The sequence below is a fragment of the Pseudopipra pipra genome, chromosome 8 (genome assembly GCF_036250125.1).
Source record: "Pseudopipra pipra isolate bDixPip1 chromosome 8, bDixPip1.hap1, whole genome shotgun sequence".
NCBI classification, from domain to species: Eukaryota; Metazoa; Chordata; class Aves; order Passeriformes; family Pipridae; genus Pseudopipra; species Pseudopipra pipra.
Window position 1 is genome coordinate 7,182,665 of NC_087556.1, and position 19,778 is coordinate 7,202,442.

General features: G+C 40.7%; 1 protein-coding gene across 23 annotated transcripts in view; it reads left to right on the forward strand.

The window, feature by feature from the left end:
- The window catches only part of ANK3 (ankyrin 3), a 365,805-nt gene that overhangs the window by 329,214 nt on the left and 16,813 nt on the right, over positions 1 to 19,778 (forward strand). For 7 of the 23 annotated variants that reach the window (XM_064662384.1, XM_064662386.1, XM_064662404.1 and 4 more), the window contains 6 exons: positions 1,045 to 8,730; positions 9,370 to 9,444; positions 10,285 to 10,416; positions 11,410 to 11,553; positions 14,777 to 15,449; positions 17,427 to 17,805. In XM_064662384.1, the coding sequence (XP_064518454.1) occupies positions 1,045 to 8,730; positions 9,370 to 9,444; positions 10,285 to 10,416; positions 11,410 to 11,553; positions 14,777 to 15,449; positions 17,427 to 17,805 (9,089 nt within the window). Of the gene's footprint in view, positions 1 to 1,044; positions 8,731 to 9,369; positions 9,445 to 10,284; positions 10,417 to 11,409; positions 11,554 to 13,915; positions 14,405 to 14,776; positions 15,450 to 17,426; positions 17,806 to 19,778 lie in introns of those variants that run through there. The other 16 variants (XM_064662392.1, XM_064662388.1, XM_064662389.1 and 13 more) reach the window with 7 other exon arrangements.

The window sequence follows — 19,778 nt, forward strand, 5'->3', positions numbered from 1 at the left end:
CTTGTAGAAAAAGTGTACTCTTCTTTTAATGACCTCTTGTGAAATGGTTTTGTAGGGTTTACATATTCGTGCTTAATACACCATACAAAATGTATTAATCTGTGTGCTCGTTTTGATATGACATTTGTGCATGAATAAAAACTGATTCAGTTGCTTTGCCTGCTCACGTTTATCATATATCATATTTTCCATATTTCATGTATGACATGCTTCTTAAAATCATTTCATGTGAAGTTTTACTTTAGTTTTTACCAAACAAAAGGAATATCGCATGAGAAACAAATGCATATGTTCCTTTCTCTTTTCTTTTCTTTTCTTTTTTTTTTTTTTTTTTAGTATTGACTCAGAAAAGCTCTTGCTCTTATTGGCTTTGTGAGTGTGAAGCATATCCGAATTGTGCATGGAAGATATAGATTTGAATTTATTCCAGTTGCTTCACAGTTTGCACATCAATTGCCTGTCACTTAAAGGAATTTTGGGTTCTGCATGAAATAGTTCTGAGTGGTTTAAAAAAAGATTTTAGCTATATAATGTCACTTTGCACAAGTTTATATTTTTGTATAGGTTCAAATCTGAATAGAGCAACAATAGAAATTCTTAAAAGGATAATTCTAAGAGTTGCACAAAGCAGAGACATACCTAAACAGGCAAAATAGAGCTGATATGAATATTTCAGAAGTAGCACATCAGAAAGTCAATAGGAAGTAAGAGAAGAAATTTTGGTGTGGCTTTATTTTTACCTTATGGATTCCTTTGTTGTGTTTTCTGTTATTCATTGTTTGCAGATTTAGTTGCTATGTGCTTTCTGTCTTTCATTTCATGTTGCTTTTTGGTTTGGACCAGTTATCAGCATATGGCTCGTTCCTAATTTTTTTCTTTCCTTTTTAAAATCTTCTTTTGCCCCCTTCATCCCAACTCATGCAAACAATTGTACTTGCTTTTTGTAATATTACAACGTTTACTGACCAATTTTCTTCTCTGGTCTCTCTGTTTTTTAATCATTTTTGTTGATTTTTATGTTTGATTTTAATTTAACAATTTAAGAAACAGTTGAACGGAGTGCAGGAGCGACAAGATCCCTGCCTGCTACTTACTCATACAAGCCATTCTTTTCAACACGGCCATATCAGTCATGGACAACAGCTCCAATTACAGTGCCTGGGCAAACCAAATCAGGCTTTACATCCTTATCAAGCTCTTCCTCTAACACTCCTACAGCTTCCCCATTAAAATCAATATGGTCTGTTTCTTCTACTTCTCCAATCAAATCCACGTTAGGAGCTTCTACCACATCTTCAGTTAAATCCGTTAGTGATGTAGCATCTCCGATTAGATCATTTCGGACAATCTCTTCGCCAATAAAAACTGTGGTATCGCAACCTCCATACAATATCCAGGTCACTTCAGGCTCTTTCGTCAGAGCTCCCGCAGTCACAGAAGCTGCTAGTCTAAAAGGGCTGGCATCCACTACCACATTCCCCTCTCGGACATCTCCAGTGACTACAGCAGGATCTCTCTTGGAGAGGTCATCCATAACCATGACGCCTCCAGCATCCCCCAAATCCAACATTAACATGTACTCTTCGAGTTTGCCACTTAAATCGGTCATCACATCAGCATCTTCACTTTTATCGTCCCCTCTAAAGTCAGTGGTGTCACCTGCTAAGTCAGCAGTTGATGCTGTTTCATCCACTAAAGTCATGATGGCCTCGTCTCTCTCGTCGCCAGCAAAACATGTAGCTGGGCACACAGACGTCCCATTGCTTAATGGGTCTGTGTCACCTCTGAAATACCCATCTTCTGCCAACTTAATAAATGGATCCAAAGCTGCAGCTGTTTTTCAAGACAAGATTGCTGCAGCTGCACATTCTGCAAGTTGTGCTGCTAACGCAGTTGCTGACACGGCTGAGAGAGTGTTTTCAACAGCTACAACAATGTCATTTTCTCCACTCAGGTCATTTGTATCTTCAGCACCATCAGCTTTCCAGTCAATGAGAACTGCTCCTGCAGGTGCTTTGTACACAGCCCTTGGGTCAATATCTGCAACTACCTCATCAGTAACTTCATCAACAATAACAGTGCCAGTATATTCTGTAGTCAATGTTTTGTCTGAACCAGCATTAAAGAAGCTCCCAGAGTCGTCTTCACTTACAAAATCAGCTGCTGCGTTACTGTCACCTATTAAAACATTGACTACAGAGGCACGCACACAGCCTACCTTTAATCGAACTTCATCTCCAATAAAATCATCCTTGTTTTTAGCACCCTCTGCTCTCAAATTGTCCACACCTTCTTCTTTATCCTCCAGTCAGGAGATACTGAAAGATGTTGCTGAAATGAAAGAGGATCTGATAAGAATGACTGCAATATTGCAGACAGATGTCGCAGAGGAGAAACCGTTCCAACCTGACATACCAAAAGAGGGTAGAATTGATGATGAAGAGCCCTTTAAAATTGTTGAGAAAGTAAAAGAGGACTTAGTAAAAGTTAGTGAGATTCTGAAAAAAGATGTATGTTTAGAAAGTAAAGGGTCGGCTAAAGTATCCAAAAGTGATCAAGGACACCTGTCTGAGGATGACTGGGTAGAGTTCAGTACAGAGGAGATTGATGAAGCGAGACAGCAAGCTTTGACAAGCCCTCCTGTATCTGTTCCAGAGAAGGTCCAAATTAAAACTAAAACCATGTCGGAAAAGGATTATAGCTTGTCAAAAGTTATTGATTACTTAGCAAATGATATCGGTAGCAGTTCATTAACAAACATAAAGTACAAGTTTGAAGAGGGGAAAAAAGAAGGTGAAGAGAGACAAAAGCGCATTTTAAAACCAGCTATCGCTTTGCAGGAACATAAACTTAAAATGCCTCCAGCCTCCATGAGGCCTTCAACATCGGAAAAGGAGTTGTGCAAGATTGCAGACTCCTTTTTTGGAACAGACACTATTTTAGAGTCTCCAGATGACTTTTCTCAACACGATCAAGATAAAAGTCCCTTGTCTGACAGTGGCTTTGAAACAAGGAGTGAAAAGACACCTTCTGCCCCGCAAAGTGCTGAAAGCACAGGGCCAAAACCACTTTTCCATGATGTACCCATCCCTCCCGTCATTACAGAAACAAGAACTGAAGTAGTTCATGTTATCCGCAGCTACGAACCATCCTCTGAAGAAATTGCAGAGCATAAGGCAGAGGAGCTGCCGGCCTCAAAACCTACCCCTACGTTTATGGAGCTGGAGCAAAAACCTTCTGGGTCTATTAAAGAGAAGGTTAAAGCTTTTCAAATGAAAGCCAGCGGCAGTGAAGAAGATGACCATAAGTGTGTCCTTAGTAAAGGTGTCCGAGTAAAAGAAGAAACTCATATCACTACGACAACCAGGATGGTCTATCATAAACCTCCTTGCACAGAAAGTACATCTGAAAGAATTGAGGAAACAATGTCTGTTCATGACATAATGAAAGCCTTTCAGTCTGGACGTGACCCTTCCAAAGAACTGGCAGGTCTGTTTGAACATAAATCATCAGTAACGTCCGATGTTAGCAAGTCTGCTGAAACTTCACCACAACATGCAGAGAAGGACAGCAAAATGAAACCCAAACTGGAGCGAATAATAGAGGTCCATATTGAACAAGGTAATCAGGCTGAACCTACTGAAGTCATTATTAGAGAAACAAAAAAGCATCCAGAGAAAGAAATGTATGTATATCAGAAAGACTTACCTCGGGGAGATATTAACTTAAAAGAGTTGGAAAAACATGATGCTTTCCCTTGTTCAGATGAACAAGGTCAGCAAGAAGAAGAGGAGCTCACGGCCGAAGAGTCACTTCCTTCTTATCTGGAATCCTCTAGAGTTAACACTCCCGTGTCCCAGGAAGAAGACAGTCGCCCTAGTTCTGCTCAACTCATGTCTGATGACTCTTACAAAACACTGAAGCTTTTGAGTCAGCACTCAATAGAATACCATGATGATGAGTTGTCAGAACTAAGAGGGGAGTCTTACAGGTTTGCTGAGAAAATGCTTCTTTCAGAAAAGCTAGATGTGTCTCATTCTGATACTGAGGAGTCAGTTACTGACCATGCTCTACCCCTTAGTGCAGAGTTACAGGGGACTGATAAACGATGCAGAGAAAAAGTAGCTACTGCCCCCAAAAAAGAGATTCTCTCCAAAATCTATAAGGATGTGTCTGAAAATGGTGTAGGTAAAATGTCTAAAGATGATCATTATGATAAAGTGACAGTGTTACACTACACTGGAGATGTTAGTAGTCCAAAACATGCGATGTGGATGCGCTTTACTGAGGACAGATTAGACAGAGGTAGAGAAAAGTTGATATATGAAGACAGGGTGGACAGGACTGTTAAAGAGGCAGAAGAAAAACTCACTGAAGTATCACAGTTTTTTCGGGATAAAACAGAGAAGTTGAATGATGAGCTACAGTCTCCAGAGAAAAAGCAGCATAAAAAAAATGGCAAGGAAATACATTCTAGCCAGAGCTCTGCCAGCAGCAGCCCCGAGAAAGTTCCGCTCTCTGAACTGCCATCGTCCAGGGATGAATGGAGTAAGGTGAAGCAGTATGCACACAATGGGAAATGCTTCCCCAAGGTGGATGAAAGAAAAGCATCCAGTTTGCCCAGCAGTCCTGAAAAAAGGATATTTGTGCAACACACAGAGGACTCTAAACGAACTATGGAACACAAAGGAAGTGCTCAGCAGACTGGAGTACCTGAGGCTGGATTTCAGCTGAAGCAATCAAAGCTCAGTTCCATTAGGCTTAAATTTGAACAAGGTATAAGTCCAAGGAGTAAGGATATAACTCAAGAAGAAAAAAAGCTGGATGGTCAGTCCAAAATTCCAGTAAAGAAATTGCAAGAAAGTAAGTTACCAGTGTATCAGTCTTATTCCAGAGAGAAACATGCAAAGCAAGTAGAGGTCGTTGATGGGAGGACTGCTTTGCAGAAAGAGGTGAAAATACAGGAAGACCTTGTTCCAGGTAAAGGGAAAGCTACTGAAGACTCTCGTGCTTCAGACACACAAAAACAAAGAACTGAGACGAGGAAAGGCGTGCCAGAATGCCTTCCAGAACCGCAGGCAAAAGAGCTGGCGTATGGCTCAGACTCAACAACGAAGGGACACTGGGACAAAAAAATCTATAGGACGTGGGAAAGTCCTGGAACTTCTAACCATAAGACACAGAAAGAAAAACTTTCGCATGTGCTGGTTCCAGATACAGTAAAAGAAAACCACGTTGATCACGCTGAATCTAAAACTGACAAAGAAAGTGAATTTATCACTGTGACAGAGCACAAACTGGCCACAAACGGAATTCATTCAGAAGAAGTGAAGGAACTGACTGTAAAATCTCCCTCAAAAAGGGTTTTATACAGAGAATTTGTTGTCAGGGAGGGGGAACGTAATGGTGAAGTGGCTGATAAAATATCCAAAAGGAAAGAAGAAATTGCTGTGTCCCATATTCCAGTCAGAATTGTTGAGGAGAAGAGAGCCATGCTTGATGGTGTCTATGAACTTTCAGCTAAAGTGTCCCAATCAGCTGTGATTAAGGAGAAGGTTGAAAGACAGATTGATTATGTGGAAGATGAAAAAATAAAGCATTCAGAAATCAGAAAAGTTACTAAGCAGCAGAGCTCAATAGGCCTAAGTCCTCCTGCTGAGGAAACAGAACTATCCCCTAGCAAATCACCAGATTCTTTAGAATGTAGCCCAGGAAAGGAGTTTCCTTCAAGTGACGTAGTTGAGCCCGGTGACAGTGATTACTTGGATAAAGTTGCACCGCTAGTGAGCACTGAGGGAGTAAAAGAAATTAAGACCTTACCTGTTTATGTCAGTTTTGTTCAAGTAGGAAAGCAATATGAGAAAGAGGTGCAACAAGGAAATATTAAAAAAATTGTCAGTCAGGAGAGTAAGACAGTACAGGAGACAAGGGGGACATTTTACACAGCTAGACAGCAAAAACAACCTCCTTCTCCACAAGGTAGTCCAGAAGATGACACGCTAGAACAAGTGTCCTTTATAGACAGCTCTGGTAAAAGCCCTTTAACACCAGAAACACCGAGTTCAGAGGAAGTGAGTTATGAGTTTACATCTAAAACACCTGACTCACTAATAGCTTATATCCCAGGCAAACCCAGCCCTATACCTGAGGTGTCTGAGGAGTCAGAGGAGGAAGCAGAGGCTAAGTCAACATCTGTGAAACAGGCAGAGGTTGAGGAGCCACAGATTGACAAAGCATTGCCTAATCTTATAAATAAGGACTCTAACAAAAGACCCAAAGGTAACAGAGTTGCCTATATTGAATTCCCTCCTCCTCCACCACTGGATGCAGACCAAGGCGAGTCAGAAAAGAAGTCCCATTGTTCCACTGAGAGTGAAATGGAGATGACCGAAGTGAACTTGCAAGATGAACATGACAAATGCCAACTGGCTGAACCTGTCATAAGAGTACAGCCGCCGTCTCCTGTGCCACCGGGAGCAGATGTCAGTGACTCCAGTGATGACGAATCTCTCTATCAACCTGTTCCGCTTAAAAAGTATACGTTCAAACTGAAGGAGCTGGAAGATGACCAGAAAGAAACCTCAAAACCCAGAGCCCCTGAAAAGATTGAGAAACAGAAAGAGTTAGGACATCCCACTTCTGGGAAACCTAATGAGTTTGACATTGATTCACCCCAGAATGATGTAGTGCAAAATGGGAGTAACAATGACCAGTCTGTCACAGAGTGTTCCATAGCAACCACTGCAGAATTCTCCCATGATACCGATGCGACAGAGATTGACTCTCTTGACGGTTATGATTTGCAAGATGAAGATGATGGTTTAACTGAGAGTGATTCTAAACTTGCAGGTCCGGCAGTTGAAACCAAAAAGGACGTATGGACTACAGAAGGCATTCTAAAGCAGACTGATCGCTCATTTAGCCAGAGTAAGCTTGAAGTCATTGAGGAGGAAGGCAAGGTAGGCCCTGAAGAAGACAAGACACCTTCAAAGGGTCCAGCTTCTGAAAAAGCCGGAGATAAGAGCGATAAGAAGTCAGGGGCACAGTTTTTCTCTTTGGAAGGCAGACACCCTGACAGGACTGTATTTCCTGATTCGTATTTCAGTTACAAAGTAGATGAAGAATTTGCAACACCTTTCAAAACTGTGGCCACTAAGAGTCTAGATTTTGATCCGTGGTCCAATAACCGAGGTGACGATGAAGTGTTTGAGACTAAATCAAGGGATGATGAGGCTAAGCCATTTGGTCTGGCAGTGGAAGACAGATCTCAAGCAACAACACCTGACACAACTCCAGCCAGAACTCCAACAGATGAGAGTACGCCAACTAGCGAGCCCAACCCCTTCCCATTTCATGAGGGGAAGATGTTTGAGATGACTCGCAGTGGTGCAATTGACATGAGCAAGAGGGATTTTGTTGAAGAAAGACTCCAATTTTTTCAGATTGGTGAGCATACTTCTGAAGGGAAGTCAGGGGACAAGGGGGAAGGGGATAAAAGTACAGTCACTGCCATCACACAGCCACAGGCAGGGGACAGCACTGTAGAGACAAACGTAGAGAGACCGGTAGAAACAACAGCAGTTGAACATAAGCCCGGCATCCAGGCCAGTGGAGATTGCATGGAACAAACACTTGGTAGTAACTCACTGGAGAAATCATCGGCAGCAGTAAACGCTTCCAAAGTTGATCCCAAATTGCGCACACCAATTAAAATGGGAATTTCTGCTTCCACCATGACTCTGAAGAAAGATGGCCCTGGCGAAGTGGCAGATAAGATAGAAGCTGTGATGCCAAGTGGTCAGGGATTAGAAAATGAAACTGTAGCAGTGATTGCGAGTTCAGCTTCTAGCCAAACAAGCTGTAGGCAATCAGAAAACACTGATTTTCCCAAAGATAATTTTAATAACAACAACAATTTGGATTCATCTGCTGTCCCTACAGATGATATTACCTGTAATGTAGTGCTAAAAGAACATTTGGAACCAAAATGTTCCCTCCAGAAAGCTAATCAAGCAAAAAGCACTTCAGGAAAAGGTACAGGGACAACACAAGGACACAGAGTAAGAGATAAGCAAAAACCACATGGAGAGCAGCAAAAGTCAACAGAGTTGGTAGGGGCTAGAGGAAAATCAAAGCTTCCTGTAAAGGCCAGCTCAGTAAAACAAGCCTTTTCACAAAATAATCTCCAAAGCAATACAGGGAGTAAAGTGAGAGGGGCTAGTAAGCCTGACAAAGCAAAACAAAATAATTCTTCTCCCTGTCTAGAAGCAAGGTCTAGGATTCCTGTAAAAAATACACATAGGAGTAATCTAGCTAGAAGAACTCCGGCCCTGCCAAAACAAGAGCAGGTAGAGAAAGAAAAAACAAAACAACTTCCTTCTAAATTACCAGTAAAGGTAAGATCTACCTCCGTCACCGTGACAACAGTTAAAGTAAAGAAAAATCAGCTTAGGGAGGTATGTAAACATTCTATTGAATATTTTAAGGGAATTAGTGGTGAGACATTAAAGCTTGTGGATCGTCTATCTGATGAAGAGAAAAAGATGCAGTCAGAGGTCTCTGATGATGAAGAAGACAGTACATCAAGGAACACATCCTTATCAGAAGCTACTCAAGTTTACCAGCCTTCCATTACACCGAAGTCTGCTAGAGACATGAGAACAGAGGCAGCATCTATAAAATCAAAGATTGAAAAGGCCGACAGTGAGAGGAGGAGGAGTAAGAGGACTGGTGAGAATGAAGGCAGTCAGGTTTCTGGAGCTCTCATGGCTCACCTCGTGGAGATCAAGCCTAGTTTGTAAAACTTTCAACTTGTTGATCCTAGTGCATGAACTGTTGTGATTGCCTGTGGAGTGACTTAACTGTAGTTTTCATTCTGTCATTGTCATCTGTATGTGCTGTCTTATTCTCTTTTTTCTTCCTTCAAACAAATTCTGTACTGTAGAAAGCTAGTGAAGCATGCCAAAGACATTCATGTAACTCAAAAATTGATGTAACTCAGAAATTGAAAGATGTCTTTCGTGACAGCAAATTTGTTCTGTCAAAGTAGAGAAAATAGATGATAATCTGGCCTTGGTGGTTTTCACCAGTAATTGAACAACTTGTCTACAGTCTAACAGCTAGATTTGTCAGCATGTTTGGTTTCATTACACGACATCATGTAGTTGTACATTTGGCTTTACACAGGTGAAAATCTAAAAGCTGTGAAAAAATTTTGTTTTGTAGGTTATAAGGTCACACAGCCATTCTAGTGAACAATATAAGCACCGTCAACTCAGTTAAACTAAAGCTATTATTTATAATAAACTATTATCCAGTATTGTGGTTTTCCGTGCAAAACCTTTTTAATTGAGAAATTGTAAATCACAGGTCCACAGAGTCCATGTGAACGGACAGATATAAGGATGGCAATTGTAGCAGATCACCTAGGACTTAGCTGGACAGGTAAGCTTTTCTGCTTTAATATTAAAATTAGTCTTTGCTATTGCATTTTCAGGTTGTCTTTTACCAAGGACGCAGCAAGACTGCGTCAGGCTCTCCCATATTCACAGTGAGGCCAGCTTCCCAAAATGTGCAATGCGTTGCTGGGCAAAGATACCTAATGGGAAATCATTCCTTGGTCTCACAATAAAGCAAAGAGAGGCTCACAGGGAAAATAGCTAGATGTCTTTTCTCTCAAGACGTTCCGCCGAGGAACTGAGAGGCTCTACCTGCTCAGGCTCAGGGCTGCCTCTGGAGTATCTGCTGAAACTGGGCAGCAGTTTCCCCAAAGCCCTGGTTGCAGGGACCCCTGCAGTGCCCCAGCAAGTTGATGCTTTCATCCTGACTGTGTGTACCTCTGCGTGTTGTCGGGCAGAGCTGGCCCTTCATGGGCTTAAAGCTGCAGCAGGCAGCTCTCACCAGTGCTGAGCTGCACAGCAAGCTCCTAGAGGAGTAACAGTCACCAAAAAAACCCCAGAGTTCATAAATTAGCAGTGATGAGACAGCCTCCAAGGAGGGTTTTTTCCACCGTGTTCAAGTGGCTTACGGAGTGTAAATGTGGTAATAGCTCACATGGAAGATTCAAATTCAAACTTATGTCTGTCTTAGAAAATTAAAGTGCGGGTATATAGCGCCATGTTCATTGTTATCCGTAAAGTTTGCGTCAGGTAGTTTTGTTAATATCTATGTGATCAAGAAAAGACAGTATTTATAAGCCTGACAGAATGACTGAGGGATTTGTGCATTGTTTGGTGTTTTTGTGTTTGTTTCCTTTTCTTGCTTGCTTTTTTTTTGTCTTTATAGAACTGGCAAGAGAACTGAATTTTTCTGTGGATGAAATAAATCAAATCCGAGTAGAAAACCCAAATTCTCTTATTGCTCAAAGCTTCATGTTATTAAAAAAATGGGTTACCAGAGATGGGAAGAATGCTACAAGTAAGTTCAAGTAGTTAACTTTGTTGTTTATAAGTTATAGCCCTTTCATCTGTTACCAGCTTGAAGAAAACATTGTGAATGTCCTTCACAAACCACCCATGAAAAAAAGCTTTTTGTTATATTTTTACCGGAAGTCAGAAATATGTCATATTTTTTCACTATGTACACAGAAAGAAATAATTTGTTCTCCACATCCATAATTGATGGGACAAGTGATGAACTTAAATTCCAGTAAAGAAAATATTTCCAATTGCAAAGAATGTGAAACATGGAAATAGACTGCCTGGGAAAGTTAGGTAGTCTCACAGTATTGTAGGTCATAGGAAAAGTCTTCAACCTCCTCCTGTAAGGAGTGGTGGAGACACTGAGTCTGTGCTGATACTTTTAGGTTTATCTGTTCAGTTCACTTGAATTCCTCAAACTGAAAGAGAGGGTTTGATTTTTGTCAGTGGTGTTCGTTATCATTTCTGATCCACATACTCCGACGAACAATTTGAGTCTACTTTGATCTCTTTCACTGTAAAGGTAATTTCCAGTATTACTGTGTTCTCACGAAAAGATTATTGTAAATGATTTTTCATGATGTACTGCATGAGTAGCCTTACACGCATTATTACCTACATGACTGCCTATTCTGTTGTTCCTCAGAATGGTAAAAGGATTTTTACACTCCCTTTATGCTCCAGTAAAAGGATATTTTGTTTCGGTAGTAAGTAAATACATTCTTTAAGAACTCTCTGACCTTATTCTTTGTGCCTTTTGTGTTGTAATATAATTATACTTGGACACACTGTAGACTCTTAATAGATGTATATCTTGAATAAGTAGGCAGCTGAATGACTGCTTAGACAAATGATGGGCTTTGCTAGAACCAAAGACTTTGGGACATACCAGCAATTTGTAAGTAATGCAATCTGAATGTAACTGAGAAAAATGGTTACACAGTTCTGCAATGCTGAACTTTTTTCTAACATGTTTTATTTTTTTTTTCAGCTGATGCCTTAACTTCTGTATTGACAAAAATTAATCGAATAGATATCGTGACCCTGTTGGAAGGACCAATATTTGATTATGGAAATATTTCAGGCACCAGAAGTTTTGCAGATGAAAATAACGTTTTTCATGATCCCATTGATGGTAATTGAATTCCATAGTCATATTTAGTTCAGTGACATGTCCAATAATACAGTAATGTTGTATAACCGTGACTTTAAAGAGAAATTGTAAGTTCTACAGAAACAGTTGTTTGAAGTGTGTAAAGGGGTTTTCCTCTCCTAAAGCATGCTTATGGTATGGTATCATAGAGTCATAGACTATCCTGAGCTGGAAGGGACCCACGAGGATCACTGACTCCAGCTTTTGGCCCTGCACAAGGCAGCCCTAAGAATCCCATCATGTGCCTGAGAGTATCATCCAAATGTTTCTTGAACTCTGGCAGGTTTGGTGCTGTGACCACTTCCCTGTTGCAGTGCCTGGCCACACTCTGGGTGAAAAACCTTTTTCTAATATTCAGCCTAAACCTCCCCTGTCACAGCTTCATGCTATTTTCTTGGGTCGTGTCAGTGGTCACCAGAGAGAAGAGATCAGTGTCTGCCCCTCCTCTTCTTGTCATCAGAAAGCTGTAGACTGCAATGAGGTCTCCCCTCAGTCTCCTCCAGGCTGAACAAACCAAGGGACCTGAGTCACTCCTGGCTTAGCTTCCCCTCTAGGCTCTTCACCATTCTCATGGCCTTCCTTTGGATGATCTCTAGTAGCTTAATGTCTTTTGTATGGCAGTGCCCAAAACTGCCCCAGTATTCCAGGTGAGGCCGCCCCAGCGCAGAGCAGAGCAGGACAATCCCCTCCCTTGACCGGCTGGCAAGGCTTTGCCTGATGCCCCCCAGGACAGGGTTGGCCCTTCTGGCTGCCAGGGCACTGCTGACTCATATTCAGCTTGCCATCAACCAGGACTCCCAGGTCCCTTTCCCGGCACTGCTTTCCACCATCTCATTCCCCAGTCTGTCCCTACATCCAGGGTCGCCCCATCCCAAGTGCAGAATCTGGCATTTCCTTTGTTGAACTTCACATGGTTGGTGATTGCTCAGCCCTCTTAATTTGTTGAGGTCTCTCTGCAGGGCCTCCCTGCCTTTGAGGGAGTCAACAGCTCTTCCCACTTAAGTATCATTGGCAGATTTACTTAGTACACCTTCAAGTCCTGCATCCAAGTTGTTTATGGAGACATTAGGTGGCCCATTAATATCTCAGAAGAGTAAGTGTGGGGTCCCACAAGTGTGTGGCTGAGTAAACTTGTTCCCATCAGCCTCAGTGTCAGTTGACAAGACCAAGTTTTTCTCCTGCAACAGTTGTCCTTTGAGGCTTGCCCATGTATATTTTTAATGTACTTGGTATTGCATGCTTGACAAGTTACCTGGAAATATGTGTATTCTTTGGCTTCCTGTCTAGATAAATAGCAGTGAGAATTCTCCAAGGAAAAATGAAAAGAATAAAGAACAAGGGAAAAAATATGCTTAGTAATTGCATAGGGTAAATTAATGTGCAATATACTACCAAGCCTCTTCAAGACATGTGACCATCAGTTGTTTTATGAATTTCACTTGGACCATTTCTGCAATGGCAGTAGAAAAATAAGAAAGTGTTTTATTAGTGCATGAAAGAATATAATTTTCCATCTGCTAATGCCTAAAATTGTATAATTTTGCAAGGAAGCTGTACCAGCTTAGAACTACGCAGATTAATTTTGAGTCAGATTAAAAGGATAAATGAAGTTCTGCTTGTAAAACAAAATTTCCCTAAGAATGCTTATTATTTATCAGTATGTTGAAGATGCTAAATGTTGGGGGTTTTCTTATTTTAAATGTTAGATATCAGGCATTGGATTGTTACTTTGATTTTTCTCACATGTATTATAAGTAGCTCCTTATAAGTAACATTTCCTTTGCTTTTTGTAATTTGTTCAAGTATGTATTGGGCTTTCTCTGTATTTTAGTAAGATTTTTTTTTCCTTTAGAGCATATGAGCTCAGTGTGCCTCCATTACTGAGCAGCATTGCTGGTCATTGAATCATTGCACTACAGAAATAATTTTCTGTTGACATTTTAAGAAAGTTGCTCTTGAAATGTTGCTTGCGCCTTTTAATAGTAGCATCAATGTTTTTAGGAACAAAATCGCTTCTCTGCAGTTGCTTTCTGTCTCTCCTCTTCTCTGAACCTTCCTCAAGCTTCCTTTCCTCACCAAGACCAGACCACCTTTGCCTTTCTCTCAGCTGATTCAGGAAACAAAACCCCAAATGCACCCTATTAATGCACCTCCCTTTGCAGGCAGCACAATGTCAAGTTAACCCCACAGCATGTATTTTTTCCTTTTGTAGGTTACCCAACCTCATTTGCCAGGATAAGAACTTAAGGTTTTGTTGTCATTTTTGTGTGTATATTTCAGTTTAATCCTTTTGTATGTTTTTTTCATGTTTTCATCAATTTTTCTTTTCTCTTTATTTGATCAGTGTATCTGATTGTACCAATGTCACCAAGATCACCTCAATCTTCAAGATCACCAAGATCTCCTTACTCACCACAGTCCTCTCACCCGTATAACTTTACTGTACCTGAAATATTCATATAGCTCTCCCTTGTTGTGTTTTCGTTCTCTTATCCCTTTGTTAACTTCCTTATTTTAGTTTTTTATCCTGCTGTGTAGTTAAATCTACTATTTTTAGTATCCTCATTAGGATCCATTTCTGTTCTTCATTCTTTAACTATTCCATTCTTGCACTCTGTGGTTAAATTGGAGGTATATATTAGTAACATTGTATTTCTGGTATTGTGTATTTTTATGTAAAAGCATATTAAAAATGTGGACCTGTGGAAATAATAGCTACTGACGAAAATGTGGCTGTCCTATGTTACGATTTACTGCTGTCTTTAAAATCTGTTTATTAAACTTCAAAATTTAAAAAAACCACCAAAACTGGGAAATAAAGATTTGCACAATATGGCTGCAAGAGATTTTGTGTATAAAGGGACAACCACCCTTGTCCACATTTGATTTATTGCATGCTCATAAGACAGTCTGCTATAGCTTGAAAATGTTAAAATGGCTGCAAAAACAATTGCTGAAATCTTTAAAGACTATTAACAAAATAGTCAAAAGTACTGGCTTCACTGTGCTATTCACTGGCAGTACTCATTCTTTGTTCCATCTCTTTGGGACAAAGCAACGAAATCTGTCAGAACTGCACTGGTTCTTATACACCTGCACCTCCTCATGTGTTTCATACTTTACGTAACCCATGAATCATTTGGCATTTGCTTATTTGTTGCTCCATGCTTCATCCCAGTCAGTCCAAATGTGCTGTCTTCCTTAGGTTATCCCTCCATTCAAGTGGAACTGGAAACTCCCACTGGGTTGCGCTTCGTGCCGCCCACCCCTTTCCATCAGGACGATTTCTTTAGCGACACCTCTAGCCTAGAGTCACCCCTTAGAACTCCCAGTAGACTGAGTGACGTGTTAGTGACCTCCCAGGGACAAGTAGATGGTACAGCAGCAGCACCGCCAGTGGTGACTGAAGAAGACACTTCACTGGATGACAGCAAAGTCGATTTCTCAGTGCCTAGAGAAGGAATACCTAAAGATATTTCCATAGGCGAGAGCCAGTTGGAGGAAGTGGACCTTAAGGATTTTCCACGGTATCTTGGTAGTTATGGCGGGATATCAAAAGATGCTAAACAAAGGCAGAGTGAAGAGACTAGTAAAAGAGGAGTAAGGACTGAACAGCCTGAGAGAGAAAAGTCTGGTACTGATGAGGAGATGACGGCAGAAAAGTTTAAGTCTCTGTTTGAGGACATTCATCTGGAAGAAGGAGCTGAGTCTGAGGAGATGACGGAAGAGAGAGTATGGTCAATTCTTAAAGGTGTTCAACAAGCAGAACACGAAATGTCTTCAATTACAGGTTGGCAGCCTGACTCGTCAAGTGTCTCTGAGCCACCGACGTCGGGACGCAGGATAGGTGGTAGCCTGCTAGATCGCTTGGATGATAGGTGAGCACCTTTGTGTTGGAGTGTGTGTGTTAGCCAGCTTTCCCACGCTTGTTCCTCCAGGAGTAGTGCAGAGCCTGCTGCTCTACTATTCCATGAGAATATGCATGTATACTTACATGTACATTTAAAGGAAAAAGTAATAGTTGAGGTGAATTGTCCTCAGACGTATTTGTCTTTAAAAATATTTATCAGGTTTCATTCTTGATACAGGAATTTGAGAAACATTTTGTATTATCTTTAGCAGGTAATATTACTTTTCATGTCCTTTATCTGGTGTATTTCTATTTTTAATTAATCTAAGTGATCTGTAGATGTAGCTGAAATCAAGAACATTATCTGAAACCAGGATAGTACATTACTCTTATTTCTCGAGTACCTTTTTAGCAGTCACCCTTTCTATTGCATCCCTTTGCGTTCCCTCAGATAGTTGTTACTTTTTCCATAAGCTGATTTTTGAATTGTCAGTTTTATTAACACTTATTTCAAGCATATTATGTCATGCTCATTTACTAGACTGTTTTAAAAGAGATGAGTTACCAGGCATAAGAAGGTAAGAATGGTGATACCAAATCCATCTAGTCCTGTACATTGTCTCCCATCAGTGACTGCAGAGAATGATCAGGGAAGGAGAGTGGCTCTATATCCGGTTTTCCTCCTGCACTCTCCCAAGCTCCATTTATCTTCAGCATAATGACTTGCTGAGATGGGTGCTTTCTATATATTTATCCTCAGTGCATTTCTCTTGTATGAGCTTTTCCAGCCTCCCCTTGGACCTACTTAAGCTTTCAACATTGGCAGTATGTGTTGCCATGTTCAGCCCTGCTGAATGGGTGAGGGGCCCCTGCCTGCCTTTGCTTTGAACGTGGCTCCCGTGAGCAGGAACTGAAGGAGCCAGGTCTGCAGGAGCTGTAAATCAGTACAGAATCATTATCTGCACAGCGATCATTTGTCTGTCAGCAGTTTACATCCTTTGCATCTTTGACTCAGGATGTTTTAAGGTTCCAGGGAGCATTAGATACTCTCTTATCAAATCCAGTGGGAATTTGGCCATTGATTTCAGCAAACTGATTGTCTTTCAGGACTGTAAAGCATTTGAACTACTACTGATGAGATTCCTGTTGTTAAGCAAGTTTTGTTATTCTGCATTTTACATTGCGTTAAATTAGTAAAACAGATCACTTTGGGAATCAGGAGGACTTCCTTAAGAAGATAACAGAAGATCAGTTTCTAGCTAGATGAATTCACTTTGCTATCCTTTAAAATAGTTTTGCCAGCAAATAGCTGGCATATTTTCATATGTACAGTCATAGTGTTTAACAGAAAGTGAGCAAAAATGCAAAGGAAAAGAACACTGTATATCAAAAGTCCAGGTTAAACCTGTCCATAGTGAATCTGGGGTAAAATTTTGGTCAGTTTTCTGTCTCGTAGTTAACCTTCCTTGCCTTGGTCTGTTATTGAGAATCTGCACTGTCTAAGGATTTGTTTTCAGATACCAATATTTTTTTAAAGGCATAACTTATCTGGAGTACAGATATTGTACTTTGGGGGGAAAATTACCTATTTGGTCATTACTGGTAATTGCATGGTAACAGATACTTTCATTACCTCTTTGGTTAGAGAGCTGGTTTAAGAATTAGTGCCTCGAGGCTTTAGCTCATGATTATGTAAGGGAACTGGTAGGTTTTGTATATTGTTTTTTTCTCTTTTTCCTACCCCCCCACCAAGTGGAAGGAGATTAACATAAAACATTTGGCCGTGTTTGCAGTGTCCACCATATTTTCATTGCTTCTGAAAGGATGCCACAGTGCAGAAGACAAGATTATTAAATAGATTGATGTTTGCAAGTGGAATCTAAAATTTTACTTTTCTCTGTGTGAAATGTATTTGTTAAGACTGAAGGCTCAGTAAGAGGCTTGATGCTTTGCCCTTCTGCCTGTGATTTAAGCACTGAACAGCTGTCTATTCCTTTTTCTGTAGTTCGGACCAATGTCGAGATTCTGTTACCTCATACGTCAAAGGAGAAGCAGGGAAGCCAGAAACAAATGGAAGTCTATCCGAATCCACATCAGAGGCAAAAACTAAATCCTACATCCAGGAATCTTTAAATGATGTGGGAAAACACAGTGACAAAGAAGCCCTGAAAACAAAGCCCCAGATCTCAACTGGTACTGATGAGCAAACGTTATCATCAACAGGATATCAGAAATCTTTGGAAGAGACTAGCAAGCCAACAACAGAAGGCAGCAAAACATCTGTGCCTGTCAGTGTGAAGAAGATGGGCTGGAGTACTTCTGAGGATGGCAAGCCAAGAACAAGCATCCAAGAGGAGGAGGGAGCAGTAATGTCTGAACAGAAGGTACAGTATGTCCTGCAGTAATTAACGATGTGAGGAGTCCCTGTTGCTTGACATATTGCTTGACATAATTTTTTGTAAGACTTGTAAAGTTGTTTGTGACAGGGTTAGGAGGTTTTTTTTATCCTTCTTTATGCCTTTTTTATTTATTACTGAATTGAGAAAAATGGAAGCTAGTGGAAATTTGTATTTGTGTTGTGAATAGGATGAGGTGGAGTCAAGGCAGGCAGAGGAGCCAAGCAGGGCTGCATAATCCTCTGCCTGACTGGCCCTGAGCCCTGGAAGAGGTTAGAGCAGCTTCTGGGACTGCTGTTCTGTATCACTGGGGAACAGGCCCCTTTCCTGCCCTGACATACCACCTATGCAAACAGTGCCAAACAGCTCAGCTGTCCTCCATCTGTTTCCAGTAAGGTGTTGCCACTGGTTCCCACTCTTCCTGTGGCATTGAAGTTAGCAAAGAGATATAGGGACTCTTTGGGTTCTGTCCTGCTCCTTGTCCCCAACACTCCCTGCATTTTGTTGGGTTTTTTTTTTTACTCTGTTAATTGGCAGAAAAATACTTTTGGGTTATATTTAATCTCCTCCTTATGTTTTTTTTGTTTCATGGCCTTGTTCATCCCAACTTTGAAGTCCATCAATTCTTTTTGGAATCAAAAGATGTCCAAACATGTAAAGCACTTTTCCAGGTGGCAATTCTTTCTTCTTAAAATACTGTGAGGGTCATCCCTTCCTTTCTGTTTTGCCCAACTCACACATCCTTAACTGCAGAACTCCAATTATAAGTGGCTTTCTGACAATGAAAATTTTGATAGCTTTCTCAGCTGCTTATATTTATTTCCCAGAAGCTTCAAAGTAAAGCTGATTCAAAGGATGGCTTGTAGCCCTGCAGGTGTGTGCACCTCACACCCCAGCAGTGGGAGGGTTGCCACAGAATAGACCACCTCAGGGCCAGCAGGGCTGGCTGAAATAGGGAATTGCAGAATTTCTTCTACATTCCTCTCTCTGCTGTGATTGTCTTTTCCTGGGCATAATACAGGAGGAGATTGTAACTCCTGGAAGCAAGATATTTTAGTAGAATTTCTTCTACTTGCTATAGCTACTTTTTTTTTGTTGTAGCACAATAAAAATGTTGGCTGTGGTGGGCTGCAATAAATCATTCAGGTTTAAATTAGTTCGTTTTAAACTATTCTTTTGATTATACAACCAAGAATTCTTTTATTAGATGGTAACATAATCGGTCTCAGCAGTTATGCAGCATATGATTGTTATTATCTTGTTATTAGTTCGTGACACAGTGAGATCTTTCCTAATGTTCACTAATTACTGGAATACTTAAAAAATGTAAGAGCCTTTGCAGAAGGCAAAGGCAGTTAAAGGCAGATGGCAGAGTTCCTTAGTGTTTGTAGGCTTTGGAGACCTCAGAATGATGGTGCTGCGCTCCGATTCAATGCAGCAGTAAGTGTAGATGCACACTGTAATGTGCTGAGGGTGTGCAAACGTGCTGCACTTCCCCCTCTGCATTCCCATCAGTGGGAAGATAACTTGTCATCCACTTCTGTGTGCTCTTTACTTTTGGATATCCCATCTGGATTGAGAAGAATAAGTGAGTGCTTTTCTTATGTGTGCTCTCTGCACTACTTTACTTTATTGGTAAAGGCTGATAATCTTATCTGCTAAATAACAAGTCTTTTTATAGACATGATCTTTGAATAAACTGGTATCAGAAAGTAATGTCACTTCTAAATGTGGGTCTCTCACAAAGCCTGAACGGGTAAGAAACCAGGATCTGTTAGAATGACAAGAACTGCTTTAATATCTTGTCGATACTTTTTTCAATAATATCTTCTAATTTGAGGTCAGTAGTTTAATTACTAACACAGTTCATTTCCTGGTGAGACACTTCATATGCTGTCATGAAAACAGAAAGAGAATTTCAACTGCAGTCTTTCTGCAAAGCGTTCTTCAGAAATGCTCCA